The sequence below is a fragment of the Thalassophryne amazonica genome, chromosome 1, assembly GCF_902500255.1.
Source record: "Thalassophryne amazonica chromosome 1, fThaAma1.1, whole genome shotgun sequence".
Lineage (NCBI taxonomy): Eukaryota > Metazoa > Chordata > Actinopteri > Batrachoidiformes > Batrachoididae > Thalassophryne > Thalassophryne amazonica.
In genome coordinates, this window is record NC_047103.1 from 129,055,519 (window position 1) to 129,083,051 (window position 27,533).

General features: G+C 44.0%; 1 protein-coding gene across 1 annotated transcript in view; it reads left to right on the forward strand.

The window, feature by feature from the left end:
- Positions 1-3,782: 3,782 nt before the first annotated feature.
- Positions 3,783-27,533, forward strand: part of arpc2 (actin related protein 2/3 complex, subunit 2) — a 36,735-nt gene continuing 12,984 nt past the window's right edge. The window contains exons 1-6 of the mRNA XM_034174398.1: positions 3,783-3,992; positions 22,799-22,833; positions 23,042-23,154; positions 25,500-25,545; positions 25,778-25,964; positions 26,377-26,470. Coding sequence (XP_034030289.1) covers positions 3,919-3,992; positions 22,799-22,833; positions 23,042-23,154; positions 25,500-25,545; positions 25,778-25,964; positions 26,377-26,470 — 549 coding nt within the window. The 5' untranslated portion in view covers positions 3,783-3,918. The remainder of the gene's footprint in view (positions 3,993-22,798; positions 22,834-23,041; positions 23,155-25,499; positions 25,546-25,777; positions 25,965-26,376; positions 26,471-27,533) is intronic.

Below are 27,533 nucleotides of genomic sequence, written 5' to 3' on the forward strand. Positions count from 1 at the left end.
GCATCAACTTCAATGTCAAGCTTTTTTTCTTTTTTTTTTTTTTACCTTGTGTCACGTACCATTCAAACCTCACGCCATCAGACCATGCAGCCCAGGGTTTGTTGTTTCTTAAATACTGTCACTACTATGGAGAAGAAATTATGAAAAACTGGTCCTATAATGGTTTCCATCTCCAGCACAATTATTTCACTTTCAACAGGTGTAAATTGACTGTTTTTTTCTCCTTTTGGAACCATCTCTTATTCATAACTCAATTTCTTGGAGGTTGGTGGCATGCACCTGCCAGTTTAGAATAATTCTGATTCACAGACATGCGCAAGGCAGTAAGAACAAAACTGGCCAGGATGCACGTGCAATGATTCCAGCGATGAGTTTGCACACACACTTATTTTGAGAGGAGACAAAGTGTCAAGTTTCAGTTGTGGGGCAGTGTCGCTTCTCATATTTCCCCTTTCCACAGTTCGATATTCTAGTCATTACTCTTCTCAGTCCTTCATTTATTTTCTGTTCAGCATTTTGTAGTCTCTAGTTTTGTTTTCTGTTTATTTTATATTTTCTGTTTTTCATACCTAGGCTTGTGGTTTATTCACTTGTAGTCTCTGTCCAGTTATTGTTTTTCCATTGTGTTATGCATTTGTTTCTGGTTTTATTTTCTGCTTCTTATAATGTAGTCTTTAGTTGTTTCATTCCTTTTCTGTTCTGCACATTATATGGTTGTCTTGGGTTTTGTTTGCTGTTATGCTGTTTATCCATAGGATACTTTGTTATTTTATTGTCTTTGAGACTTTTAACCATGTGTACTGTTTTGTGTGTTATCTTAGTCACTGATTGCAGTCACCGTTTGTATTCGGCACACAGATGACTAATAACAAAGACAATAAAAAGAACAACATAACAGTGAACCCATGTGGCCAAAAGGATGGAGGCAGAAGCGACACTTATAAATACCCTCCCCTTATACTTAGTAGAGAAACTTGAATCTTCGACTGGACTGGGTTGCTTGACGCGAGGACATTTTGCTTCAAATCGCAGAAGCTTCCTCAGCTAAAATTCTTGCTCTGGAAGTCTGACTTCTGTCTGACTCTTGTAGAGAAGAATAAAACAGAAGCCAACAAAAGCTGGAGTTTTAAACCTAACCACACCCCTCCTACTGAGAGGCAGACTGCTATAGGCTAGTGACTAAACAATAGCTCTAATTAGCAACTATTGTGCTCTAGTTAGCACACCTAATGACAGGACAGCTGTCCCTCTAATGAAGGGATGGATGCCTTTCTGATGGCTCCCTTGATGATGTGAATGACTCATTACCATGAACAAAAGACTGATCTCCTTTGACCTGAGTATCCCATTGTAAACAGGGGATAAAGCGTGTCTCAGACGCCCTCAAATGTTTCAAATGTTTCACAAAGAATGCCTCCTTGACCCCTCTCTCAAACCATTTCTTCTCTCTGGCTAATATTTTAACTTCCTTGTCCTCAAACGTGTGGTTAGTGTCTTTAAGGTGGAGATGAACCGCAGACTGAGGTCCACTGGCACCCTCTCTGCGGTGCTGGTATAGCCTTTTGTGTAAAGGTTGCTTTGTTTCACCTATGTAGTGTTTGTTACAGTTTTCCTGACATCTGATAGAATACACTACATTGCTCTGTTTGTAACTAGGGATCATGTCCTTAGGGTGAACTAATTTCTGTCTCAAGGTGTTAACCGCTTTAAAGTAAACTGGGATTTTGTGCTGTCTGAAGATCCTTTGTAGTTTTTCCCCTACTCCTGCTAAATAAGGGAGAGACACTCCTCTTCTTCTTGTCTCTGTCTCCTGTCTATCTGGTCTCTTTGTTCTCTGGGACGTCTGCACTTTGTCAGGCAGCTCAAAAGGCAACAGGCAGCTCCAGACAGGGGTTTACAGAAAACCAACTCACTCTGACCAATATCTGCTCTTTGGCTCAAACCAGCCCCTTGAACACAAACTCGAGGTGATCAGGACGCTTCAACACAGAGCCCTACAGGTGCCCACAACTGCAGAGGGAAGGGCTAAAGAACAACAACATGTCTGGAAAGCCCTCACAGTATGTGGGTACCCACGATGGTCCCTGGACAAAGTGATGAGCAGAGACTCTTGAATCTTGCTGATGAAGGAGGCAGGGGTGGAGTCCATCTCCAGCAGCAGACAGGGACCAACTCGTGGCAGTGGGGTGGTGGAGGGAGCATCAGATGGAAAACCGAAAACACAGTGAGACGTGAGTGAGACACTGAAGCTTTTAAAGGATGTGCCTGCACCCTTTTGGTTTGTGGTGATGCGTAACGGTAACAACTGTTAGGATTATGTTTGTGGCTGGAGTCAATTAAATGATTGTGAGAGACTCTGAATCTTGAGTCCCCTGGTAAAACTTGCATTTCCCATTTACTACATACATGTTTGTTAATTACCATGTACAATATCATAACTACCAATAGTAAATACTGCTTCAAAACCATAAGAAGAAGTGAGACTCAGAGAGTGGAAAACCTGCATGTTTTGACACTGAATTATGCAAATTATTTTTTTTGTGTGTGTTTCAGTTTTACCATAATTTTGGTTCTGTGTGGCATTGACATTTGATCAATTCTGTCTAAAACTGAACTGAAGCATTTTATTGTACACTAACACACAACCCTTCCACCATGTTCAATCCATATTGCTCCAAACTGTTTGAGTTAAACAGTTATGGTGTTGAGTTTGACCTATGAAGGTTATCCAAGGCCAAAGGTCATGTGACAAGAGAAACATAATATACAGCCTCGGATTAGTATACAAATAATGAATGTTTATGAGTTCAATGGTACGAATATTTCATGGGGTGAAAGCTCATGAAATTTCACCGAATTAAATATTTGCTCCATTGAAAGAATGAAAAAACATTAATTCTTTGTTTTGTGTAAAGGTTAAAATAGATCCTTGTCATTTGATATTTTATTAATTTATACATAACAGAAAAGGGACTTACATTTTGGTGTTCCACTGGTGCTTAGCAGTCCAACATGAACTTTAAATAGGAGTCCAAAATAGCGGCGATATAGTCCGTGATGCCATGCACTGAGTTCATGCACTTCCAAAAAGAAAAAAAAAAAAAGACTTTGTGTAGTTCCTCAGTCCAGCGCAAATTCACGTCAGCTTTTCAGCTTTCAGTCTTTATTTTCTGATTATTTCACAGCAGTTACATTCTGAAACACAAGCTAGACAGGAGTGGTAGCCAAGCTATTACGTGTGCTTGTTTCCAGCGCAGAAGGTTCCCAGTTCAAGGCTACCTCTGTACATTAGTTGCCTCAGCAAGGGCATTCAGCATAAAATTTGTGCCAAATCAACATGCAAATCCACAAGTTCTGCTGTGGTGACCTTGACAAGGGAGAAACCAAAGGGATGCCTTCGCATTCTGAAACACAAATAACAGTCATACCTCCACACAACTCTGCAGAAAGGATTTTGTATGAATTTAGCCATAAAATAAATCAAGGGACACAGTCAAGCCCGGTACGGAGTGAATGAGGTCAGTCAGGGAGCGAGTTTGTACACAGAAACTTACTAAATCAACGAAATAAACTGCTATTTCCTAATTGCTTTACAATGCTTACATTCTAAAACTCATCAAACAAGATCATGAGTTCACACAACGCTGCGGACAGGATTTTGGTGAATGCAGCTGAAGCAGACACTTCTTCCTTCGCTGTCATAACCAGAGACTGTGTATAGTCATAACAAATTTGTTACAGGCAGGTTTGCGGCCGCCTTTGCCTTCTGGGGTCCTGATGGTAAAATACGCGGAAGTGACAGTCGGGAAGCGGTCTGCCTGTCGGGGAGGGAGTCTGCAGAATTTGACTGAAAGAGCTTAATCCAATCCGATAAAACCAACCGTCTCCCTCTTTTTCTTCACCTCGGCGTCCGCCGCGATGATTCTGTTAGAAATTAATAACCGCATTATCGAAGAGACGCTGACATTGAAGTTCGACAGTGCATCCAACGGGTGAGGAATCAGTTTAGCTCCTGACTAGCTGTGCTAACGTCAGCTAGCTTTCAGAAACAGCTGTAAGGAGGATTTGCTGCAGAGTTTGATATTTTTGATGTAGCTGGTAATATTTCGGGCATTGTAGGAGTTTGGTTTGTCGCCTTTTTCCATGTATAAATAGCCTTACAGCTAGCTCGGTTGCTAATTGGCTGTGACTGGCTGGGTGTGTCTGTGGTCTCGGTGGCAAATGTCAAATAAAATGTTAAAGCTGAACCAAAATATACACGTCGACTGACTGTCAGTAGTACTGCTTCTACTTAATACTTATGACTACAACAAACTCCACATTTTAAATGGTGGCGAACAGAATAAAATGTAAATGTTTGCTGATCATGATGCAGGTCTCATGTTTAATTTGGATTTGAAGGCCTCCATTGAAGTAGCTCCCCCAAATGTTAATTGACAGATATTTAAAGCACTTCTGTTTGGAAATAGGATAATTATATTGTTTGAGGATGATATGTGGGAAAAGTCTGATTGAATGTCAAGTATTGTAAGGTGATAGCTGCCTTGTCTTGAATGAAACCTGTTCCTCCTATATATATATATATATATATATATATATGTCCTTCAAAAGGGGGGGGGGAATTGTGCTCTGTGGTTAAAATACTAATAAAGTTTAACAAAATAATATCTAAAAAGCATTTGTTACAATAACCAGGTCCTCCTCCAAAAAAAGTGTCCTGTGGTAAAATTAGTTGTACAAGCAGTTCCTCTATTTAAAAAAATAAAATAAAAAATGCATGGTAAAATTGCTTCCAAAAACAGTCGCTCCAGTGAAAAGGGAAATTATTAATGCCCGCAGTTCCCTGTAATGGGGGGGGGTGTTAATTGGTATCCCATTGTAAAAAGTTTTTCAAAAAAATGGTCCATCTGTTGTGAAAGTGTAGGAACACGGACCCACAACAGGGGGCGCAAATGAATGGACAATGGAGGAATCAAATAACACTGTTTTTACTGTTGTGAAAACAGGCACAACAACACAGCCGATTACAATATTGAGACTGAGTCCAATAACCACGGTGTCGTGTGGGCAGGCTCGACGATAGGAGACGTCTGTCCAAGTCGAACCGGAACCAACCCGATTTCCTCTGCCACCGAACCCCGGGAATACTGGAGCCGCCAAGTCCCGAATCCCCAGGTGGCCACTGCCTCCGCTCGTCGGATCCGGTACTGCTGGCAAGGAACAAAACAGTCAGGTGTGGATGCGGCTGCACCCAGCAACACGGAGGGTGGAGAGTCCACCTCCACCTCTCGTTAACAACGATACAGGAGTGTAGGAAGGTGAGTACTTATCAAAAGTTGTTCAGTAGTCAGCTGTCCTACAAATGCTCCACAAGAAATACAACAATGGTTAGTTATATGTATGGCAGAGATTGTTACCTCTTTGGTTAGGCGATATCTCGGCAAATGAGGTGGAGATGCTGTCCTGCTGATATACCTCCTTATTGATTGGGATCAGCTGTCTCCAGTGATGGATGACAGCTGTCATCCTGGCTGCTCCCGTAAGGCGGCAGCGCCCTCCGGTGCCTGGAGCCCGCACTCCAGGCAGGGCGCCCTCTAGTGGTGGTGGGCCAGCAGTACCTCCTCTTCAGCGGCCCCACACAACAGGACCCCCCCCTCAACGGGCGCCTCCTGGCGCACGACCGGGTTTGTCAGGGTGGCGACGGTAGAAGTCGGCCAGGAGGGCCGGGTCCAGGATGAAGCCCTTCTTTACCCAGGAGCGTTCTTCGGGGCCGTACCCCTCCCAGTCCACCAGATACTGAAAACCCCGGCCCATCCGTCGGACGTCGAGGAGCCGGCGCACGGTCCAAGCCGGCTCTCCGTCGATGATCCGGGCAGGAGGTGGCGCCGGACCCGGAGTGCAGAGGGGTGAGGTGTGATGGGGTTTAATTCTGGAGACGTGAAATACTGGATGAATCCGCAGTGAGGCCGGAAGCTGGAGCCTCACTGCGGCGGGATTGATGACCTTGAGTATTTTGTAAGGGCCGATGTATCGTTCTTGCAGTTTTGGGGAGTCCACTTGTAGGGGAATGTCCTTGGTGGACAACCACACTTCCTGCCCAGGACGATACGTGGGAGCCGGGGCTCGCCGCCGGTCTGCATGGTTCTTCGCCCTCGTCCGGGCCTTTAACAAAGCAGAACGGGCGGCACGCCACACCCGACGGCACTTCCGTAGGTGGGCCTGGACCGAGGGCACACCGACCTCCCCCTCAACCACCGGAAACAACGGGGGTTGATACCCAAGCACACCTCGAAAGGGGAGAGGCCGGTGGCTGACGACACTTGACTGTTGTGGGCGTACTCGATCCAGGCCAGGTGGGTACTCCAGGCCGTCGGGTGCGCGGCTGTCACACAGCGTAGGGTCTGCTCCATCTCCTGGTTGGCCCGTTCTGCTTGTCCGTTGGTCTGGGGGTGATACCCGGACGAGAGACTGACCGTGGCCCCCAGTTCCCGGCAAAAGCTCCTCCAAACATGCGGGGAGAACTGGGGACCGCGATCGGAGACGATGTCTGATGGTATCCCATGCAGACGGACGACGTGGTGGACTAGGAGGTCCGCTGTCTCCTGGGCCGTTGGTAGCTTCGGGAGGGCCACGAAGTGGGCCGCCTTGGAGAATCGGTCCGCTATCGTGAGAATGACTGTGTTTCCCTGGGACGGCGGGAGACCCGTGACAAAATTCAGGCCGATGTGAGACCAGGGGCGATGAGGCACGGGCAGCGGCTGTAGCAATCCCGATGTCTTGCGGTGGTCGGCCTTGCCCCTGGTGCAGGTGGTACAGGCCTGGATGTAACCCCGGACGTCGGCCTCCAGGGACGCCCACCAGAAGCGCTGCCGGACGACTGCCACGGTTCTTCACACCCCAGGATGACAGGAGAGCTTAGAACCGTGACAGAAGTCCAGAACTGCAGCCCTGGCTTCTGGTGGGACGTAGAGTTTGTTCTTCGGTCCGGTTCCGGGGTCCGGGTCTCGTGTCAGGGCCTCCCGGACGGTCTTCTCCACGTCCCAGGTGAGGGCGGCCACGATAGCGGACTCCGGGATGATGGGATCCGGGGGATCCGACGAATCCGTTTTGACCTCATCTTCATGTACCCGGGACAAAGCATCCGATCTTTGGTTTTTGGTCCCGGGACGGTAGGTGATCCGGAAGTCAAAACGGCTGAAGAACAGTGACCAGCGGGCTTGCCTGGGATTCAGCTGCTTGGCGGTCCTGATATACTCCAGGTTCCGGTGGTCAGTGAAAACCGTGAATGGCACAGACGTTCCCTCCAACAGATGTCTCCACTCCTCAAGAGCCTCTTTCACCGCAAGGAGCTCTCGATTGCCGACGTCATAATTCCGTTCGGCTGGGGTCAACCTGCGGGAAAAATAGGCACACGGGTGAAGGACCTTATCGGTCTTCCCGCTCTGGGACAGCACGGCTCCTATCCCTGAGTCCGAGGCGTCCACTCTTCAACCACTAACTGGCGACTAGGATCGGGCTGCACCAAAACAGGTGCAGACGAGAAGCGCAGTTTCAACTCCTTGAATGCGGCATCGCACCGATCCGACCAGGTGAAGGGGACTTTTGGTGAGGTCAGGGCTGTCAGGGGGCTAGCTACCTGACTGTAGCCCTTGATGAACCTCCTGTAGAAATTAGCAAAGCCTAGGAACTGTTGCAACTTCCTACGGCTTGTGGGTTGGGGCCAGTCTCTCACCGCCGCAACCTTGGCCGGATCAGGAGCGACGGAGTGGAGGAGATGATGAACCCCAGGAAGGACAAAGACATGCGGTGGAACTCACACTTCTCGCCCTTCACAAACAGCCGGTTCTCCAACAACCGCTGCAGGACCTGACGTACATGCCGGACATGAGTCTCAGGATCCGGAGAAAAGATGAGTATATCGTCTAGATATACGAAGACGAACCGGTGCAGGAAATCCCGCAAGACATCATTAACTAATGCTTGGAACGTCGCGGGGGCGTTTGTGAGGCCGAACGGCATGACAGGTACTCAAAGTGACCTAAGGGGGTGTTAAATGCCGTTTTCCACTCGTCTCCCTTCCGGATCCGAACCAGATGATACGCATTTCTAAGATCGAGCTTGGTGAAGATTTGGGCTCCATGCAGGGGTGTGAACACCGAATCCAACAGGGGCAATGGGTATCGGTTGCGAACCGTGATCTCGTTCAGCCCCCTATAATCAATGCATGGACGAAGTCCGCCGTCTTTTTTACCCACAAAAAAGAAACCTGCGCCCATCGGGGAGGTGGAATTCCGGATCAACCCGGCAGCTAATGAGTCCCGGATGTAGGTCTCCATTGATTCGCGCTCAGGCCGTGAGAGGTTGTACAGCCTACTGGACGGGAACTCACTGCCCGGAACCAAATCAATGGCACAATCATACGGACGGTGGGGGGGAAGTGTGAGAGCCAGATCCTTGCTGAACACGTCGACAAGGTCGTGGTACTCCACCGGCACCGTCCCCAGATTGGGGGGGACTCTGACCTCCTCCTTAGCTTGGGGGCCGGGACGAACCGAGGAACCTAGACACACCCGATGGCAGGTCTCGCTCCACTGAACCCACTACCCCGGACGGCCAATCGATCCGGGGATTGTGCTTCAACATCCAGGGAAATCCTAAAACCACACGGGAGGTGGCCTGAGTCACAAAAAACTCGATCACCTCCCGGTGATTTCCTGACACCACCAGAGTTACAGGTGGTGTCTTATGCGTGATCGGAGGGAGTAGGGAGCCATCTAGTGCCCGAACCTGTACAGGCGAGGTAAGCGCCACCAGAGGGAGCCCTATCTCCCTGGCCCATCTGCTGTCCAACAGATTCCCTTCAGAGCCCGTGTCCACCAGTGCTGGGGCCTTCAGGGTTGAGTCCTCATAAAGGATCGTAACTGGGAGTCGTGTGGCAATGTGGGTGTGTCCCACGAGAATGTCTCGGCCCACCCCTAGCCCAGTTTCTAGGGGCGGGCGTTGGAGTTTAACCGCTCGGGGCAGTCTCTCATATGGTGCTCTATTGCACCACAAACAAAACAAGCTCCGTGGGCCCGTCTCCTCTGTGCATCTGGTGCCCTAAATGTTGCCCTACTCGTGTCCATAGCTTCGTCAGCAGGGGGAGCTGTGGCCCCACGGAGCGCAGGGGCCGTGGAGCGTGGGGAAGGCGGAGCGCGGTCGGAACCGGAAGGGAGAGGGACGGCGCGTGCCCGGCCACGCCCTTTGTCTCGTTCCCGCCGACGTTCTTCTAACGGTTGTCTAACCGTATGACAAGATCGATGAGCCCATCTAAATCCCGCGGTTCGTCCTTAGCCACCAGGTGCTCCTTAAGAACCAAAGACAGTCCGTTTACAAGGCGGCGCGGAGGGCAGTGCTATTCCAGCGGACCTCGCAGCCGCAATGCGGAAGTCGACTGCATAGGCAGCTGCGCTCCGACGCCCCTGTCTCATTGACAGTAGCACGGTTGAAGCGGTTTCTCCTCTATTAGGGTGATCGAACACGGTTCTGAGCTCCCTTACAAACCCATCATATGTCAGAAGGAGCCGTGAATTCTGCTCCCAGAGCGCTGTAGCCCAAGCGCGTGCCTCACCGCGAAGCAGGTTTATTACATAAGCTACTTTGCTAGCATCAGTCGCGTACATGACGGGATGCTGTGCGAAGACGAGCGAGCACTGCATAAGAAAATCAGCGCACGTCTCCACACAGTCTCCGTACGGTTCTGGGGGGCTTATGTAAGCTTCAGGGGAAGGTGGGTGGGGTCGTTGAACGACCAGTGGAACATCGCTGTTACGCACAGGGTCGACGGGAGGGAGAGCCGCAGCGGCGCCCGGGGGGCGCGCTTCCACTTGTGCGGCGAGAGCCTCCACCCTGCGGTTCAGGAGGACGTTCTGCTCGGTCATTAAATCCATCCGAGTTGTGAAAGCGGTGAGGATCCGCTGCAACTCACCGATCACCCCTCCCGAGGACGCCTGCGCGTCCTGTTCTTCCATTGGCCGTTCAACAGCCGGTTGACGCCCCTCGGGATCCATGACGCTGGCCGAGATATCCTGTTGTGAAAGTGTAGGAACACGGACCCACAACAGGGGGCGCAAATGAACGGACAATGGAGGAATCAAATAACACTGTTTTTACTGTTGTGAAAACAGGCACAACAACACAGCCGATTACAATATTGAGACTGAGTCCAATAACTACGGTGTCGTGTGGGCAGGCTCGATGATAGGAGACGTCTGTCCAAGTCGAACCGGAACCAACCCGATTTCCTCTGCCACCGAACCCCGGGAATACTGGAGCCGCCAAGTCCCGAATCCCCAGGTGGCCACTGCCTCCGCTCGTCGGATCCGGTACTGCTGGCAAGGAACAAAAACAGTCAGGTGTGGATGCGGCTGCACCCAGCAACACGGAGGGTGGAGAGTCCACCTCCACCTCTCGTTAACAACGATACAGGAGTGTAGGAAGGTGAGTACTTATCAAAAGTTGTTCAGTAGTCAGCTGTCCTACAAATGCTCCACAAGAAATACAACAATGGTTAGTTATATGTATGGCAGAGATTACCTCTTTGGTTAGGCGATATCTCGGCAAATGAGGTGGAGATGCTGTCCTGCTGATATACCTCCTTATTGATTGGAATCAGCTGTCTCCAGTGATGGATGACAGCTGTCATCCTGGCTGCTCCCGTAAGGCGGCAGCGCCCTCCGGTGCCTGGAGCCCGCACTCCAGGCAGGGCGCCCTCTAGTGGTGGTGGGCCAGCAGTACCTCCTCTTCAGCGGCCCACACAACACCATCCAAAGAAAAACTAAATAAATGAATTAATTAAAGGGAGGGGGGGAATTGATTCATACCCCATAGTTTTTTTTAACCTCTTCTCAAAATTGTTATTGGGGTGTTCCTGGAAAATTATTTGTACTTTTATATTTTAAGCACAGTAATAGTGGCAGCATGGTGGTTTAGTGGTTAGCGCTGTTAGCTCACAGCAAGGTCATGGCATTGATTTCCATATGTGGCCTTTCTGTGTGGAGTTTGCATGTTCTCCCTATGTCTGCGTGGGGTCCGTCAGGGTGCTCCGGCAGGTTAGGTGAATTGGAAATTGTAACCCTCTGGGGTCCAAGGGCATTTTTGGACAGTTCACTTGTCTGGCCTAAATGTTTTTTTATTGCTGTCAACAGCTCTCCCTACATCCCACAATCAAGTTTTATGTCTCTCTTTTTCAGGACAACCTGTGCTTTCAGAATATATATGTTTTTGTTGTGTTTTATAAGTGTAATAAAGGTTTACAATCAAAAATAGGCAAGGAAAAAATAAAGCAAAAAATAATTTTCCACACACATTTATTCAGAACACACAGCAAAGTATAATAAACAACTGTTTTAACACTTTATAAAGGTAATTTGAGGTCTTGTGTGAAAGTCTGTACAACAAAAATGTTCAAACAATAAACACATGCACATTTTGAACAATACATACAAAATGGTCTATGCGCTTTGTTGTCCATTGATATGGTAAACAGTGCTTTATGCAGAGAAAGCAACAGAGTTATCCAGTAACATTCACATGCAAACTAGAGGAGCAATCCTGATAGTTAGCATGTGAGATTGTCATCAGAGGCTCTCAGTCTGCTCCTGCTTTCACTGATCACTGTGCGTAATGGCGCAAGGCGCACTGAGTATGTACTAATAGTATGTACTCATTGGAGCACCCAGGAGGCTTTTCAAACGGGCCAGTTAGTAACACATCACTCCTGAAAACGATCTTTGACTTTTCACGTGAGGGAAATCTGCCCTGCGATTGGATTTTGGAAAACCCTGTGACGGTGAACAAATTCCGATTGGACACTCACATTGCGCACATTGTCACACAGCTTCTATGATGAGTACAAAGATGGCCGATGACTGGCTCAAAAGTCCGCGGAGTTAACTTTTCAGCAAAAAAAGAGTAAGGTTCTATCTCATATCATTCAAAAGTTATTTATAATTTAGTAAAGCTTGGTCTTAGCCGTTGTATATGACGGCGTCGGCCCCAGAGGGATAAATTGTCTGTAGGTGTGCCTGCATATGGACAGGAATGTGTTTGTCTGTGTATGGCCTGGTGACATACTGGCATCCTGTCCACAGTATACCCCGTCTCATGCCCTATGACTGCTTGCATAGGCTTTAGCGCCCCACCCCCACCTGTGACCCTTAAGGAGTAAGCAGTCAGGGCTCGAAATAGTACGTGCATGTGCTAGTTTGTGCACATATTATTTGAGTGGTGCACGTAATTTTATACTCCACTAGCACTGGTGCAAGTAACTTTATCCAAGTTTTATCAACTATAAGCACCAGTAGAATGAACCAATATAGGAATAAATAAGAAAAAAAAAACAACTTTCAGTGTGTTGTCTTCGTCTTGCCTGTGTTTTATGACTCTCACACACGGAGTGAGTTGCTGTGCTCTATTTGTTGTGGAAAGCTGACAAACGTTGCCAGCAGCACACGCATGTGGACAAAAAAAAAACTGGCTGCCGCTGTGGTTCCTTACGGAACCCGGGAGAGGTCACTTAAAGTGATATTTTTTTTCTGGCCATGATAATTTGTGCACACATTTTCCTTTAATTGAGCCCACGAATGAATAAAACGTGCTCTCAAATTAATAAAACGTGCGCACGTTTTTCTGGCCATGATAGTGCGCAGGTTTTCCTTTAATTGAGCCCTTGAATTCATAAAACGTGCGCACGTTTTCCTTTTGTTCAAAATGAACTCCATAATATGACCTAAATTGTCATTGTCATGACGGGGAGCCGCTTCGCCCTCAGCATCCTTTTTCACATGCTTAAACTCCAGATGATGCCATGCTGGGTAGCTGGAGTTCTCTGTATGTCCTTGTGCGCCCAAACCATGATGATGCACTCTGACCAGATCCATTTCTAATGGGGAAATGTAATACACTGTCTGCTGGTTTGTTGGCTAATAGTCAACATTTATGTGTCAAGACAATATTAAATAATTGAGTGCACGTTTTACAAATTGTGGCCACGTTTAAGTAGATTGTGCCCTTGTTATACTCAAACGATGCTTAAAATGTGCGCACAATATAACAAAATGAGCGCACAATATAATGAAACGTGCGCACAATATAACAAAATGAGCGCACAATATAATAAAACGTGCGCACATTCTCTCCACATGCAAAACATTTCGCGATGACACTTCCAGGACTCTGTAGTTCCTCGCTCTCTCTCCCCTAAAACCCTGTCATAATTGTGTTATAAACCTGTCACCATTTGTTTTATTGTACATCTGTGTAGTTAATAAATAAAATAATCTTCATGGACGATTCGTTCGCACGCATGTGGAAAAAAAACCTGTCTTGCTGCTGCTGCTGCTCTCCCCTCAAACTCTCCCCAGAGAGGAAGAGTCTGACACATCAGAGGATGAGTTTTAAGGTTGATATAAGACTGACTTTTGGTTGTGCAAGTAACTTTTTTTGGTGCAAGTAATGTTTTTGTTACTAGCACCAGTGCAAATAGGTTAAAAATATTTCAACCCCTGTTATAGCAGTTCTGTCATTTCAGAAATGCCAACAGAAACACCACAAATCAGAAAAAGTTGGGACTACAACCCCTGGCAAAAATTATGGAATCATCAGCCTCGGATGATGTTCATTCAGTTGTTTAATTTTGTAGAAAAAAAAGCAGATCACAGATATGACACAAAACTAAAGTCATTTCAAATGGTAACTTTCTGGCTTTAAGAAACACTATAAGAAATCAAGAAAAAAAGATTGTGGCAGTCAGTAACGGTTACTTTTTTAGACCAAGCAGAGGAAAAAAATATGGAATCACTCAATTCTGAGGAAAAAAATTATGGAATCACCCTGTAAATTTTCATCCCCAAAACTAACACCTGCATCATATCAGATCTGCTCGTTATCTCATCTAAAAGGAGTGATCACACCTTGGAGAGCTGTTGCACCAAGTGGACTGACATGAATCATGGCTCCAACACGAGAGATGTCAATTGAAACAAAGGAGAGGATTATCAAACTCTTAAAAGAGAGTAAATCATCACGCAATGTTGCAAAGATGTTGGTTGTTCACAGTCAGCTGTGTCTAAACTCTGGACCAAATACAAACAACATGAGAAGGTTGTTAAAGGCAAACATACTGGTAGACCAAGGAAGACATCAAAGCGTCAAGACATAAAACTTAAAGCAATATGTCTCAAAAATCGAAAAATGTACAACAAAACAAATGAGGAACGAATGGGAGGAAACTGGAGTCAACGTCTGTGACCGAACTGTAAGAAACCGCCTAAAGGAAATGGGATTTACATACAGAAAAGCTAAACGAAAGGCATCATTAACACCTAAACAGAAAAAAACAAGGTTACAATGGGCTAAGGAAAAGCAATTGTGGACTGTGGATGACTGGATGAAAGTCATATTCAGTGATGAATCTCGAATCTGCATTGGGCAAGGTATGATGATGCTGGAACTTTTGTTTGGTGCCTTTCCAATGAGATTTATAAAGATGACTGCCTGAAGAGAACATGTAAATTTCCACAGTCATTGATGATATGGGGCTGCATGTCAGGTAAAGGCACTGGGGAGATGGCTGTCATTACATCATCAATAAATGCACAAGTTTATGTTGATATTTTGGACAATTGAAAGGATGTTTGGGGATGATAATGCATCTTGCCATAGAGCAAAAACTGCAAAAACATTCCTTGTAAAAAGACACATAGGGTCAATGTCATGGCATAGGGTCAGTGTCAATGAGCAGATCTCATTTGATGCAGGTGTTAATTTGGGGGATGAAAATTTACAGGGTGATTCCATAATTTTTTCCTCAGAATTGAGTGATTCCATATTTTTTTCCTCTGCTTGGTCTAAAAAAGTAACCGTTACTGACTGCCACAATCTTTTTTTCTTGATTTCTTATAGTGTTTCTTAAAGCCAGAAAGTTGCCATTTGAAATGACTTTAGTTTTGTGTCATGTCTGTGATCTGCTTTTTTTCTACAAAATTAAACAACTGAATGAACATCCTCTGAGGCCGGTGATTCCATAATTTTTGCCAGCGGTTGTATATGTAAAATGAAGATGAAAATAAAAATGTTTCACTATTCCCAGTTTCTCCACTCACAGAAGCCAAACGTTCTTCCAGGGTTGTGTCTTGGTGGCTTCTCTCACTTCTCTCCTTCCAGCATGGACATTTAGTTTTCGAGAACTGCCTACCTGACACAGATTTCCTATAAAGTACCACACTGTTTGTATTTCTGAATGATTGATGTAAATGAAGTCTAAGAAATAGACACTGATTTGGAAATGTTCATGTTTTCATCCCCCGACGTTTCTCGGAAATGCTGCAGGCCTTAATTTAGGAAATTACGTATGATTTGACAAGTCAACTAATCGCAAAAATAATCGTTGACTAGTTGACTATCAAAATACTCGTTTGTGGCAGCCCTACAAATAACTGGAGCTGCAGGAGCTCCAGTTTGAGGACCTCCTGTGCTCTGTTTGTTGTGTTTGCGTTGCGCACATGTAAACAAAGAAAAGAAAACAGGCTGCCGCTGCGGTTCCTCACTCTCTCTCCCCTCAAACTCTGTCATCATTGTGTTATAAACCAGTCACCATTTGTTTTATTATACAACTGTGTAGTTAATAAAATTATCTTCACAGACGATTAGTGTACACGTGAAAAAAAAAACTGGCTGCCGCTGTGGTTCTTTGCTCTCTCTCCTCAAACTCTGTCATAATTGTGTTATAAACCAGTCACCATTTGTTTTATTTTACATCTGAGTAGTTAATAAAATCTTCACAGACAATTCATTCACACGCGCACGTGAAAAAAAAATACTGTCTGCTGCTGCTGCTGTTCTCCCCTCAAACTCTCCCCAGAGAGGAAGAGTCTGACACATCAGAGGAGTTTTAAGGTTGATATAAGACTGACTTTTGGTTGTGCAAGTAACTTTTTTTGGTGCAAGTAATTTTTTTGTAACTAGCACCAGTGCAAGTAGGTTATAAAATGTATTTCGACCCTTGCTTTTTTACGTTAACAACTTGCCTGCCTATGTATCTTTATCTTGGCTGCATAAAAAGTGGTAAAAAGAGTTTATTATGGTCAGATGGGTATATCATGACATCTGCCTGTGCTTCATGCAGGGAACTGTTTTTCTGTCTTGGGCTAATATTTTCCATGTTCAAAGTGAAAATTGGAAGCTGTTGCGTGCTTCTGTCACATCAGTGGTTCGGTTTGACCAGAACAGCGGACCAGAGAGTCGCTGCATGGAGGTCACCTGCCCCGCCTCGCCTCAGTCCACCACACATTTGGTTTTATCACGGTTGACACATCTCAGCGTTTAACCATCCACATAAAAACTTGCTCCATCCTTAATTTTTTTTTTTTCTGGCTGCTGCTCCTTAAAGTAAATAGTCATCAGTACCCAGTTTGATCTCTAGAAATTTCTTGCGATCAACTTTTGTTTACTTATTAATGACTTAATTTATTTTTGTGGCTGTTGTAAATGGATGCAGGGGACGAAATACATTTTTTTAACCTACTTGCACCAAAAAAAGTTACTTGCACAACCAAAAGTCAGTCTTATATCAACCTTAAACCTCGTCCTCTGATGTGTCAGACTCATCTTCTTTGGGGAGAGTTTGAGGGGAGAGCAACAGCAGCGGCGGCACAGTTTTTTTTTTTTTTTTTTTTTCCCCAACGTGTGCTCACGAACGAATCGTCCGTGAAGATTATTTTATTTATTAACAACACAGATGCATAATAAAACAAATGGTGACTGGTTTATAACACAATTATGACAGAGTTTCAGGGGAGAGAGAGTGAGGAACTATGGAGCCCTGGAAGTGTCATTGCAAAATGTTTTGCATGTGGAGAGAATGTGCGCTCATTTTATTATATTGTGCGAACTTTTTATGATATTGTGCGCTCGTTTTATTATAGGAAGTGGCTATATTTAAAAAAAAAAAAAAAAAATCATCAGAATCAAAAAATATTAAAGGAGTTAAGACATTTTGAATGCAATATGTTTGTATACAAGTAGTTCCAAGTTTTGCCACCAGAGTCTCGCCGTGCGAATAGTGAAATGAGAGTTATGGACACGGCCGCCGTGCGAATAGCCACGGCCTTTATTATATTGTGCGCACGTTTTATGATGTTGTGCGCACGCTTTAAGCATCATTTGAGTAAAACAAGGGCACGATCTACTTAAATGTGGCCAAAATTTGTAAAACGTGCACTCAGTATTGTCTTGACACATAAATGTTGGCTATTAGCCAACAAATCAGCAGACAGTGGAATACATTTCCCTATTAGAAATGGATCTGGTCAGGGTATATCATCATGGTTTGGATGCACAAGGACATACAGAGAGCTCCAACTGCCCAGCATGGCATCGTCTGGAGTTTAAGCACATTAAAAAGGATGCTGAGGGCGAAGCGTCTCCCTGTCATGAGTATGACAGTTTAGGTCATATTATAAAGTTCATTTTGAATGAAAGGAAAACGTGCGCATGTTTTATTAATTCGAGGGCTCAAAGGAAAACGTGTACACAAATTATCACAGCCAGGAAAATGTGCGCACGTTTTATTAATTTGAGAGCACATTTTATTAATTCGTGGGCTCAATTGAAGGAAAACATATGCACAAATTATCATGGCCAGAAAAAATATCACTTTACGTGACCTCTCACGGGATCCATAAGGAACCGCAGTGGCAGCTTTTTTTTTTCTTTTTTTTCCATGCGCTCACGTTCTAATCGTCCGTGAAGATAAATTTTTTTAACTACACACATGTATAATAAAACAAATGGTGACTGGTTTATAACACAATGATGACAGAGTTTGAGGGCAGAGAGAGAGAGGAACCGCAGCCAGCCAGTTTTTTTCTTTTCTTTTACATGTGCGCGCGAACACAACAAATATAGCACAGCAACTTGCTCTGTGTGTGAGAGTCATAAAACGCAGGGAAGATGGAGACAATACACTGGAAATTGTTTTCTTTTTTCTTATTTATTCCTTTATTGGTTCATTTTACTGGTGCTTATAGTTGATAAAACTTGGATAAAGTTACTTGCACCAGTGCAAGTGCAGTATAAAATTATGTGCACCGCTCGAATAATACGTGCACAAACTAGCACATGCATTTTTCCATCTTATTTTGACCAGCAATTAAATTTGAATTATATTGCTTCTAAAAATTGATTCCTATGTCTTAAAATTAAATATTGTGATTGTGTGGGTATGGATTCCTTCCATCCCTGTTGGTTAAGTATTTAGGACTCGACCACCAAGACTATTAAAATACCTGGAAACAGGCCAACGCTGAGCAGCCAGGTTGTTGTCCAAGCAGTTCTGCCAAAAAAACTTTTTTCCACTTTGATATCAAAATTAGGCTGGAAATCACTGGAGGAACAAAGAGCTATTTATACATTCTAATTGTAGTTGACATAATTGCAGATCAATTCCAGACTACAGACCGAGAGCAGACATGGAGCATTTACCATCTGGACTTATGTAAATCCAAGCAATTTCAGTTTTTAAGTATCCAAAATATTTGAAACGGCATACTGTCCAAGCTGCTCCAGGGTAGGGCTTTTTGTTGTTGTTGTTTGTTTTTACAATTATGACATAAAACTAAGCATTTGTGTAGTTTGGACTGCTTTTCTTTTTTTTCTTTTTTTTTAATTGGCAAAAGAAAATACCCTTTTCTGCAGGGTGGACGCTGAAACAACTTGTTCATGTGTGTACTGTGAATGCTCCAACTGAGCAGCACACAGGCTTGACTCAGCTTGACGAGAGGAATGCGGAAGCTGATTAACAGCAAAGCTGCAGCCTCTAGCTGGTGTATGTGGTGCTGTACTATGTCATTCACACAACATTTCCTAATGCTGGAAAGAAAATGAACATGTGAGGGGTTTTTCTAAGAAAATTGAGCAAGGGAGCAACACCAGATGCGAGAATGGTACAGAAGAGGGGAACTTTTGAAAATTTGAGGTCAAAATGGGGCATTCTGAGGCTTCTTAAAAGACTGGAACAGCAACAACCAGGCCCATAGCCAAAATTTGAGAAAAAGAAGGGGGTCTTCTTTAGTAAAAGTGGACCTTTGTTGGCAAGAAAAAAGACCCAGTAATGCCTGAGCTTAGACATTAGTTAGGTAGTTATGCAGAAAAGATAAAATTACATAATCTTTTCTGTATACAGACAAATACCAGAACTCCTGGCTTATACTGGCTACAACTGCTGCTCTCCTTCCTGTCCTCTGTCTTCCTGTTACTCCTCTTCCCCCCGAGTGAGGAGTTGTACAGTCTGATGGCTTGAGGGACAAAGGAATCCTTTAGTCTGTTGGTCCTGCACTTGGGAAGGAGCAGTCTTTGGCTGAAGAGGCTCCTCTGGCTGCTGCTGATGGTGTGCAGAGGGTGACTGGCATTGTCCATAATGTCCAGCAGTTTGTCCAGTCATCTCTGCCACCATCACCAGAGACTCCAGCTTCATGGCAACTACAGAGTATGAAAACATGTTTTCATAAGTGGACCTCTAGTTGAGGGGTGTTGAGGGACACCCCCCACCAACACCTTCTTTTCTACTGGATTCGCCCCTGGTTTGCAGTCTACAAACCAGTAGAATGGAGAAGTTGTGTGTTTATGTGGAAGCCATGACATAATTGAGAGGTGAGAAGGTTTTATTGGCATTTTTTGCTTGACGCCTTCCTCAGAAAGAGACTTACTTAGAAGGCGTATTTGGGAAAAAAAAAAAAGGCATTAGTATTTGTTATAGCGCGTCGAGCTTCTGCAGCTGTGATTTCAGTTTAACCACAGTGGAGGACACACACACACACAGAGCAGCACAGAGTTTGAAAGAAAAGTTTAAAAATATGTTTGTAAACTGTGCACTCTGGTCTTTGCTCTCTGTGTCCTCACACTCTGAGACACAGAAGGGAACTTTTTTTTTTTTTTCTCAAGTGCAATGCATGCCAGTGCGCAAAGAAAATTTTGAAATGTTCAAAATTTCTGGCACACATAAATTTTGTGCCACTTGCATGAACTTGTGAACACTGCACAACCTATTCGTAAATACAGCGTGTCCTTGTGAGCAGGGCCTCGCACAGTTTATGCACAGTTTACAGGGGTCATAATACATTTTTTTAACCTACTTGCACTGGTGCTCATAATAAAAAAAATTACTTGCACAACCAAAAGTCAGTCTTATATCAACCTTAAAACTCCTCCTCTGATGTGTCAGACTCTTCTTCTCTGGGGAGAGTTTGAGGGGAGAGCAGGAGCAGCAGTGGCAGACAGTTTTGGGTTTTTTTTCCACGTGCACGCCTGAACGTATGGAACCCGGGAGAGGTCACTTAAAGTCACTTTTTGTGCACACGTTTTCCTTTAATTGAGCCCACGAATTAATAAAATGTGCTCTCAAATTAATAAAACGTACGCACATTTTCCTGGCCGTGATAATTTGTGCACACGTTTTCCTTTAATTCAGCCCTTGAATGAATAAAATGTGCGCACGTTTTCCTTTAATTGAGCCCTCGAATTATAATAAAACGTGCGCACATTTTCCTTTCGTTCAAAATGATATAACCTAAATTGTCATCCTCACGATGGGGAGACGCTTCACCCTCAGCATCCTTTTTAATGTGCTTAAACTCCAGATGATGCCATGCTGGGTAGCCAGAGTTCTCTTTATGTCCTTGTCTACCCAAACGTGATGATATCCCCTGACCACATCCATTTCTAATAAAACGTGCGCACAAGATAAGAAAACATGCACACATTCTCTCCACATGCAAAACATTTTGCGATGACACTTCCGAGGCTCCGTAGTTTACATGTGCGCGCATGAATGGGACAGGAGGTCCTAAAACTGGAGCTCCTGCAGCTGCAGTTTATTTGCTGCAGCTGCTGCAGCAAATAATGAAACTCCCCGAATTGGGAACATCTCATGAGGATGTTGTGAACCCAGGGATGGCGCCACTGGCGACGTTTGTCAGCTTTCCACAACAAATAGAGCACAGCAACTCGCGCCGTGTGTGAGAGTCATAAAACGCAGGGAAACGAAGACAACACACTGGAAATGTTTTTTTTGTTTTTTTTCCTTATTTATTCCTTTATTGGTTCATTCTACTGGTGCTTATAGTTGATAAAAGTTCTTTGCACCAGTGCTAATGCAGTATAAAATTACGTGCACCGCTTGAATAATACATGCACAAACTAGCACATGCAAGTACTGTTTTGACCCCTGGTTTACAACAATTCACGATGAGTTTGAGTGCCATTGTGGGGAACAAATTTTCATGCAAATGTCAAGGTGTCTTTTCAAGCGTACCATCTAATGACACACAGTGGCACAGCAGATTTTGTGCTAGTGCAGGTATCAAATTCGTGCAACTGTCAAGTTGGCTTACTGTCATTTTGCCACATTTTAGGTATTTGAAAAAAAAAATACTGTTTATGATTGGGCTTGCATGGCGCGCTCCCAGCACCGATCGACATGCTCAGACCCCGTTGAAACAACCAGATCATTTCCAACGTGAAGGCTTTGTTGATCCAAGACCTCGTCTGACTTTCACAAAAAGGCAGGAGACGTGGACATCAGCACTTTTTCGGCACATTCCACTGTTACAGGAGTTTTTTTTCATGGAAAGAAAAGCAGAGGGACGCGCCACAGAGCCGTTCATTATGCGGGACAAAACCACCTCGGTGTTGGTCTCACAGGACGGCTTTCAGGTGGATTTCAGATGGATTCCGGTTGCTTTTCAGTCGTGTGAGTATCCAAGAAATTGTGCATGAGCTGGACATGCCCCAACATGTCCTGGAAGGCTTCATCACGGCGTTGCTTTGCGCCATGCGGCTCCACCGCGGCGCGCGGAACTCCTCCGCACGTCTGTCTTAATGTGCTGAAAAAGTGCTGATGTCCACGTCTCCTGCCTTTTTGGGAAAGTCAGACAAGGTCCGGGATCAACAAAGCCTTCATGTTGGAAATGATCTGGTTGTTTCAGCAGGGTCTGAGCATGTCGATCGGCGCTGGGAGCGCGCCGCACTCTCAGCAGTTGTGGGCTGGCCTTAAAGCGGCAGTAACACTCCTTAATCTGTATAATCCCCATAAAATCGTCCCTGAAAGCCATATTAATTTTCCAAACGGTGGCCACCTGGAGGTCTCTCACAGTTTCTGGAAAAAAATTGATGCAGCAAAGCTCCAAATCGTTCAGACATTTATTCACAATAAAAATCAGACGAGAGGGGTAGACCACTGCTCACACAAAGCCTGCTCACAGGCGAATGACGTAACCGACAGGCGTGAAAAAACTCACGCATGCGCACAAAGGTTCAAGCTTGGCTGATGCAATCACACGTGATTCAAATCCATATGGTTTTTGAAAAAAAAAAGGTCAGATACTTTTCTAACAGACCTCATGTATGTGTGTATATATGTATGTGTGTGTGTGTGTGTATATATATATATATATATATATATATATATATATATATATATATATATATATATATATATATATATATATATATACCCACACACATTTTGTTTAAATTAGTTTACTAGCAATTCGGCAAGTAGCTGTAATCCCCAACTTGCTGCCATGGCAAGTCTAGCGCTAAGCGTAGTCCCCTGAAAGAGGTTCCTATTCACCTGAATTGTAATTATGTTGGGAAGTTGAAGACTAAAGGAAAACAGTTCTGCAAACTGAGTGTGTTTTGTTGTCCTGGGATTTAACCTTTTATTTATTCTATGCATTATTTTATTGTGTCTTTCCTGCAGAACAAAGCCAGAGGCTGTCGATGTCACATTTGCAGGTGAGATTTTATTGCTTTTTTCATATTTCCCAAAGTATCACTGAAGTCTGCTTTGTAAAATAAAGAACTACCAAATTTTAAGTTTGTGTTATTTGTATCTTGGTCTTTTAGAATCTCTCGGCCTGTCATGAGGGATCTTTTTTGCCTCAGAGTGATTTGTTCCTCAGTAGTTAGTGACAGACCTTAATGACATTCCTTTCTGGTGCAGATTTTGATGGGGTGCTGTACCACATCTCCAACCCAAATGGAGACAAGAGCAAAGTGATGGTCAGCATTTCACTGAAGTTCTACAAGGAGCTGCAGGAGCACGGTGCTGATGAGGTCTGTAAACATGGAGCTTAAGGCAAATGGTGTTTTTAACGGTGTTCTGTTTTGTTGTCCAGGGTAAATACTTTGAGATAAGATGCTTTAAAGAAGCTGTTGTAGCCATGTGCAATATCTCAGGTCATTGGTCTCTCTGCACATCATTACCTAGCATAGAACAACCAACAAAATATGTCAGTGTCTATTGGCAAGAACCCTGAAATTGGAGTTAATTGCAGCAGGGTGTTTCAGACAGGCCTCTCTTGAAGATTAGTATGGAAAGGTGTGAACCATAAGAATTTTTTTTTTTTTTTTTTTTTTTTTAAATCAGGCAAGATAAAGGTTAAATTAAATTATAAATTATATGCTTTGCTGCTCTTTGCTGCATCCACAACACTGCGGTTTGGGTCCTGGATGGCAACCACCCAGGCAAATGACTGGTATATTCCCACTTCTGTAAGATAACTATCTATCTGCTGTAGAAACGAGATGAGGCTCAGTGAGAGTGGTGCATGACGTTTGTGGAAGATTTTTTTTTTTTTTTTTTGACAGCCAAAAACATGCTCCACAAATATCATGCACCGCCACGCACTGTTCAGAAACCTATTCAGATGCGTTAAGTCACGTTAAGAATGTCAGGAATGTGCCACAAATGACAGAAAAATGACATTCGTAACGCATCTTGCCTATATGTAAACGCAGCATTAGTCTGTAATGCAAATTTAAATGTCTGGACCCAATTGTGATCCACCCTAAGGCTTGATCTGTTCTGGCACGGCCTTCCTTCTAATCATATTTTATTAAACTGCTCCATCTTAAAAAAAAAAAAAAAAAAAAAAAAATTTGACATTTACTTCAGAGGCATAAACATTACCTCATTCAGAATGTAATTTTGATGATCACCTGCTCTTGTCTGTTAACCTTGTCAGTTGTAGTAGGTCACGATGGGTATATGCACTACTAATCATGGGTGAGCTGTCACATTCTTTCAAAACGTTCTCCTGTTACAGTTGAATACAAGGGTCGATGGTCACAAAATGTGTGAAAAGTTTCCTTCAATTGGAAATGTCCTATCCAGAAATCTAGATTCACATTGTCTCAGTATAATTCATAGAGCTGTTATTGTTTGTTTTGTGTGTTCCACAGTAGTTGGGTTGTTTTTTTTTCTTTGCACTGTGATGCACTGTGGAGCTGGTGAGGAGAGACCTACTGTCTAAGGGTTGAGCAGTCACAATAAAATGCTTTATGTTCAGTCAGAGATGCAGATGAGTTTTTGAAACTTGCCAGCACCTTCCAGACTTAACTGACATCCAGGCAACAATGCCAGGAGTTGTCTGTTTGCATTTTAGTGAGAATCTTGGAGGGTCAAAAAAAAAAAAACCTTAGACAGCATGAAGAAACAGTATCTATCTTAATGCACACCTCTACCACAAATGCTGCGTTGCCATGTAAGGAAGAAAGCAGCTGCCGAGGCTTCTCGTAGAAAGAGGAAGTGAGCTGTGACTCACCCCAGGCGAGGAAGTGCTGACTGTGAGCAGCCGCCGCCATGTGAAGACCTCGGCTGCTGTCCACCACCTCCCTTCCCTCTTCCACAAAATGTAAACGTGCAGCTGGAAGAGTGAATGTGCCTGTGAAAAGTGCTCCCAAAGCAGCCTGTAATGAAATCTTACGTTTGCTTTAAAGGCTGTTTGCATTTTTAAATTCTGTAGCCTTTTTGTTCACATATCTTCCGTGAAGTGATTATTCTCTAATTTTCCACTTTTCATCTGTGTCTTTCTGACTTTTTAATCGTGGGATGTTCTTTTCAATACGTTCAGCTCTGCTGCAGTTTAGCTCAAAGCAAATTCTTTTTTTTTCTTTTTTCTTTTTTTTTTTTTTTGCCTCACCCCAGTCTGATTGGTATGTCTGCTAAGTTCTTGTCAGTTCATTCCAAAATGGCAGGTGTGCATTAGTCATATGCTATGTTTTTATTCTGACCCCTTCAATTACCTGCTGAAGACACTCAGCCGCCTTTCTGCTGTAATACAATTCATTCATTGTGCAGCACATTGAAGTGTCTTCCCAAACTCTGGGGGTTTCATGAGTCCTGGGGGTGGGGGTGTTGAAGAAAGTTTTTGAGAGTGCCTGAATGAACTTAATGTATTCCATCTGTTTTGACATAAAATGCAGCAGCTGTATCAAGGTTAAATTGTGGAATTTAGCCTAATCTATATAAACAGTCTTTTACGGTTTTCTTTTCCTGTCAGTTGTTGTCTTTTCTTTCAGGTTCTCTATTTTCACTCTCTTCGTGGTGTATCTAGGAAGTCCTTTAAAATATATTTAGAGAATAACCATGTAAGTAAAGTTTCATGTTTCTGTTTTAGCTTTTGAAGAAGGTCTATGGGAATTTCCTGGTTTCACCAGAAGCTGGTAAGTTCTCATGGTGTGTGCATTTGCTCTGCTGTTAAAAATGAACAGCTGTGTCTCATGACTCACCTGCCTGTGATTGTATTAAAATGTTAATGTTGGATCATTTTAACATTCTGGTCCAGCCCAGAAGCTTTAATGCTGATTCTGGCTTTGTTATATTTGATTAGGATTTGAAGTTCATAATGCTGACGAAATGTTGGTCATAGCTAATCATAACTGATCTTGCTCTCAGGCTATAATGTGTCCCTCCTCTACAACCTGGATGCACTTCCAGCCCAAAAAGATGAGGTCATCCACCAGGCGGGAATGCTCAAGAGAAATTGCTTTGCCTCTGTTTTTGAAAAATACTTCAAGTTTCAAGAAGAGGGCAAAGATGGCGAGAAGACGGCTGTGGTCCCTTACAGAGATGATGAAACCATGTAGGTGCCAGATCACCTGGTGACTTTGTGTGGCTAGGATTGACTGTGAAATGAAAGTCCTCTCTCCTTCTTTGTATGATATTGTTCAAATGTAGTGGTTGGCATCAGATTTGTTTGTTTTTTTTTGTTTGTTTTTTGTAAAAAAAAAAAAAAAAAAAAAAAAATTGCAAATGAAATGGTTAAAGCTTTCTAGCTGGTGTTGCATATTGCTAAAAGCTAATTTAGTGTAGTGTGAATACAGTGACCAATCAGAAAATTGGCCATAGAAGCATTTAAGAGTGGGGAGCTGATGAAGCTCTTCTGAATGAAGAGTGAAACATCTTCAAGGAACTAAAGGAGTCCAGTTGGCCCAACATGACCTGCTTGGAAACTTAAGAGTGGGGAGTATTTCTGACACATTCTGTTTTCTCAGGTATGTGGAGGCCAAGAAAGACAGAGTAACGGTGGTGTTCAGTACTGTGTTCAAAGACGATGATGATGTTGTCATCGGCAAAGTCTTTATGCAGGTCAGTGAACCACATGCACATTAAGTCAGAGCACATTTGATATTTTGTTAAATGTTACTATTGGAGATGAAAATTTTTCAGTTATTTGTTTTTTGGGGGGGGTGGGGTTGTCTGTGCATCTTTCCAGTGTATGGACACCAAGTCCTTTGTTTACAATAGTGGTGTAACGGATCAAGGCTGATCCACGATCTGTATAGATCTCTCCCCACACTCACAGTTTGGCACGCAGGTGAACCACAGATGATTTGAAAAGTTTACATAAGTGTGATATAGTGCAGCTGATGACTTGTTTTTAAAGTGATAGCTATGTTAATTTTGATTGTCATGATAAAAATCACACTGTGTGTGTGGATGAGCTGCAGGTGCGCGTGCACACTGTTCATTCGTGAATGCAGTCTGCTAAAAACAGCCTTCTGCTTCGTTTCAGTGTTGTTCCTGGGGGCTTCTGAGTGCAGCTTTTCCTCATTGATTTACTCAAAAGCCATATTGATAAAGGTGGTTTTGAATTAGTCACTTAAACTTGAGCACTTTCTCTCACTTCGTCTGTGAGGTGGAGTGAGCAGCTAGCATTTGCTGAGACCAGCATATGGTGCTGTGTATGTTTAAATAAAGTAAAAATGCAAGCACACTGCTTTAAATACACAATAAGTCTGTTTTAGGTCATCACCTGTGTGCGTCTGTTTCGCTATTTGATAGTCTGGACTTGTGGAGTAGACAAGTGATTTGAAAACAGCCAATGCTTCTGTTTTCTCTTCATACATCTCTTCTACAACTCACACCACATAATGTAAAATGCACTGACAAAACCTTGTTACTTCTCAATCAGGTCACGCTTTCCACATAAACAAACAAATTCTTGATTGTTCCTGTTCAGAGAGGACAAACCAGGAGCAAATCCAGGCGGAAAGAAGGTGGTGACTGAAGGTCCACTTTTCAAGACATTTTTCATACTGCTACTTCTTATGACGGCACAGTGGCTTAGTGGTTAGCACTGGTGCCTCACAGCAAGAAGGCCGTGGGGTTCCTTTCCGCCCTGTCTGTGTTGACTTTGCATGTTCTCCAC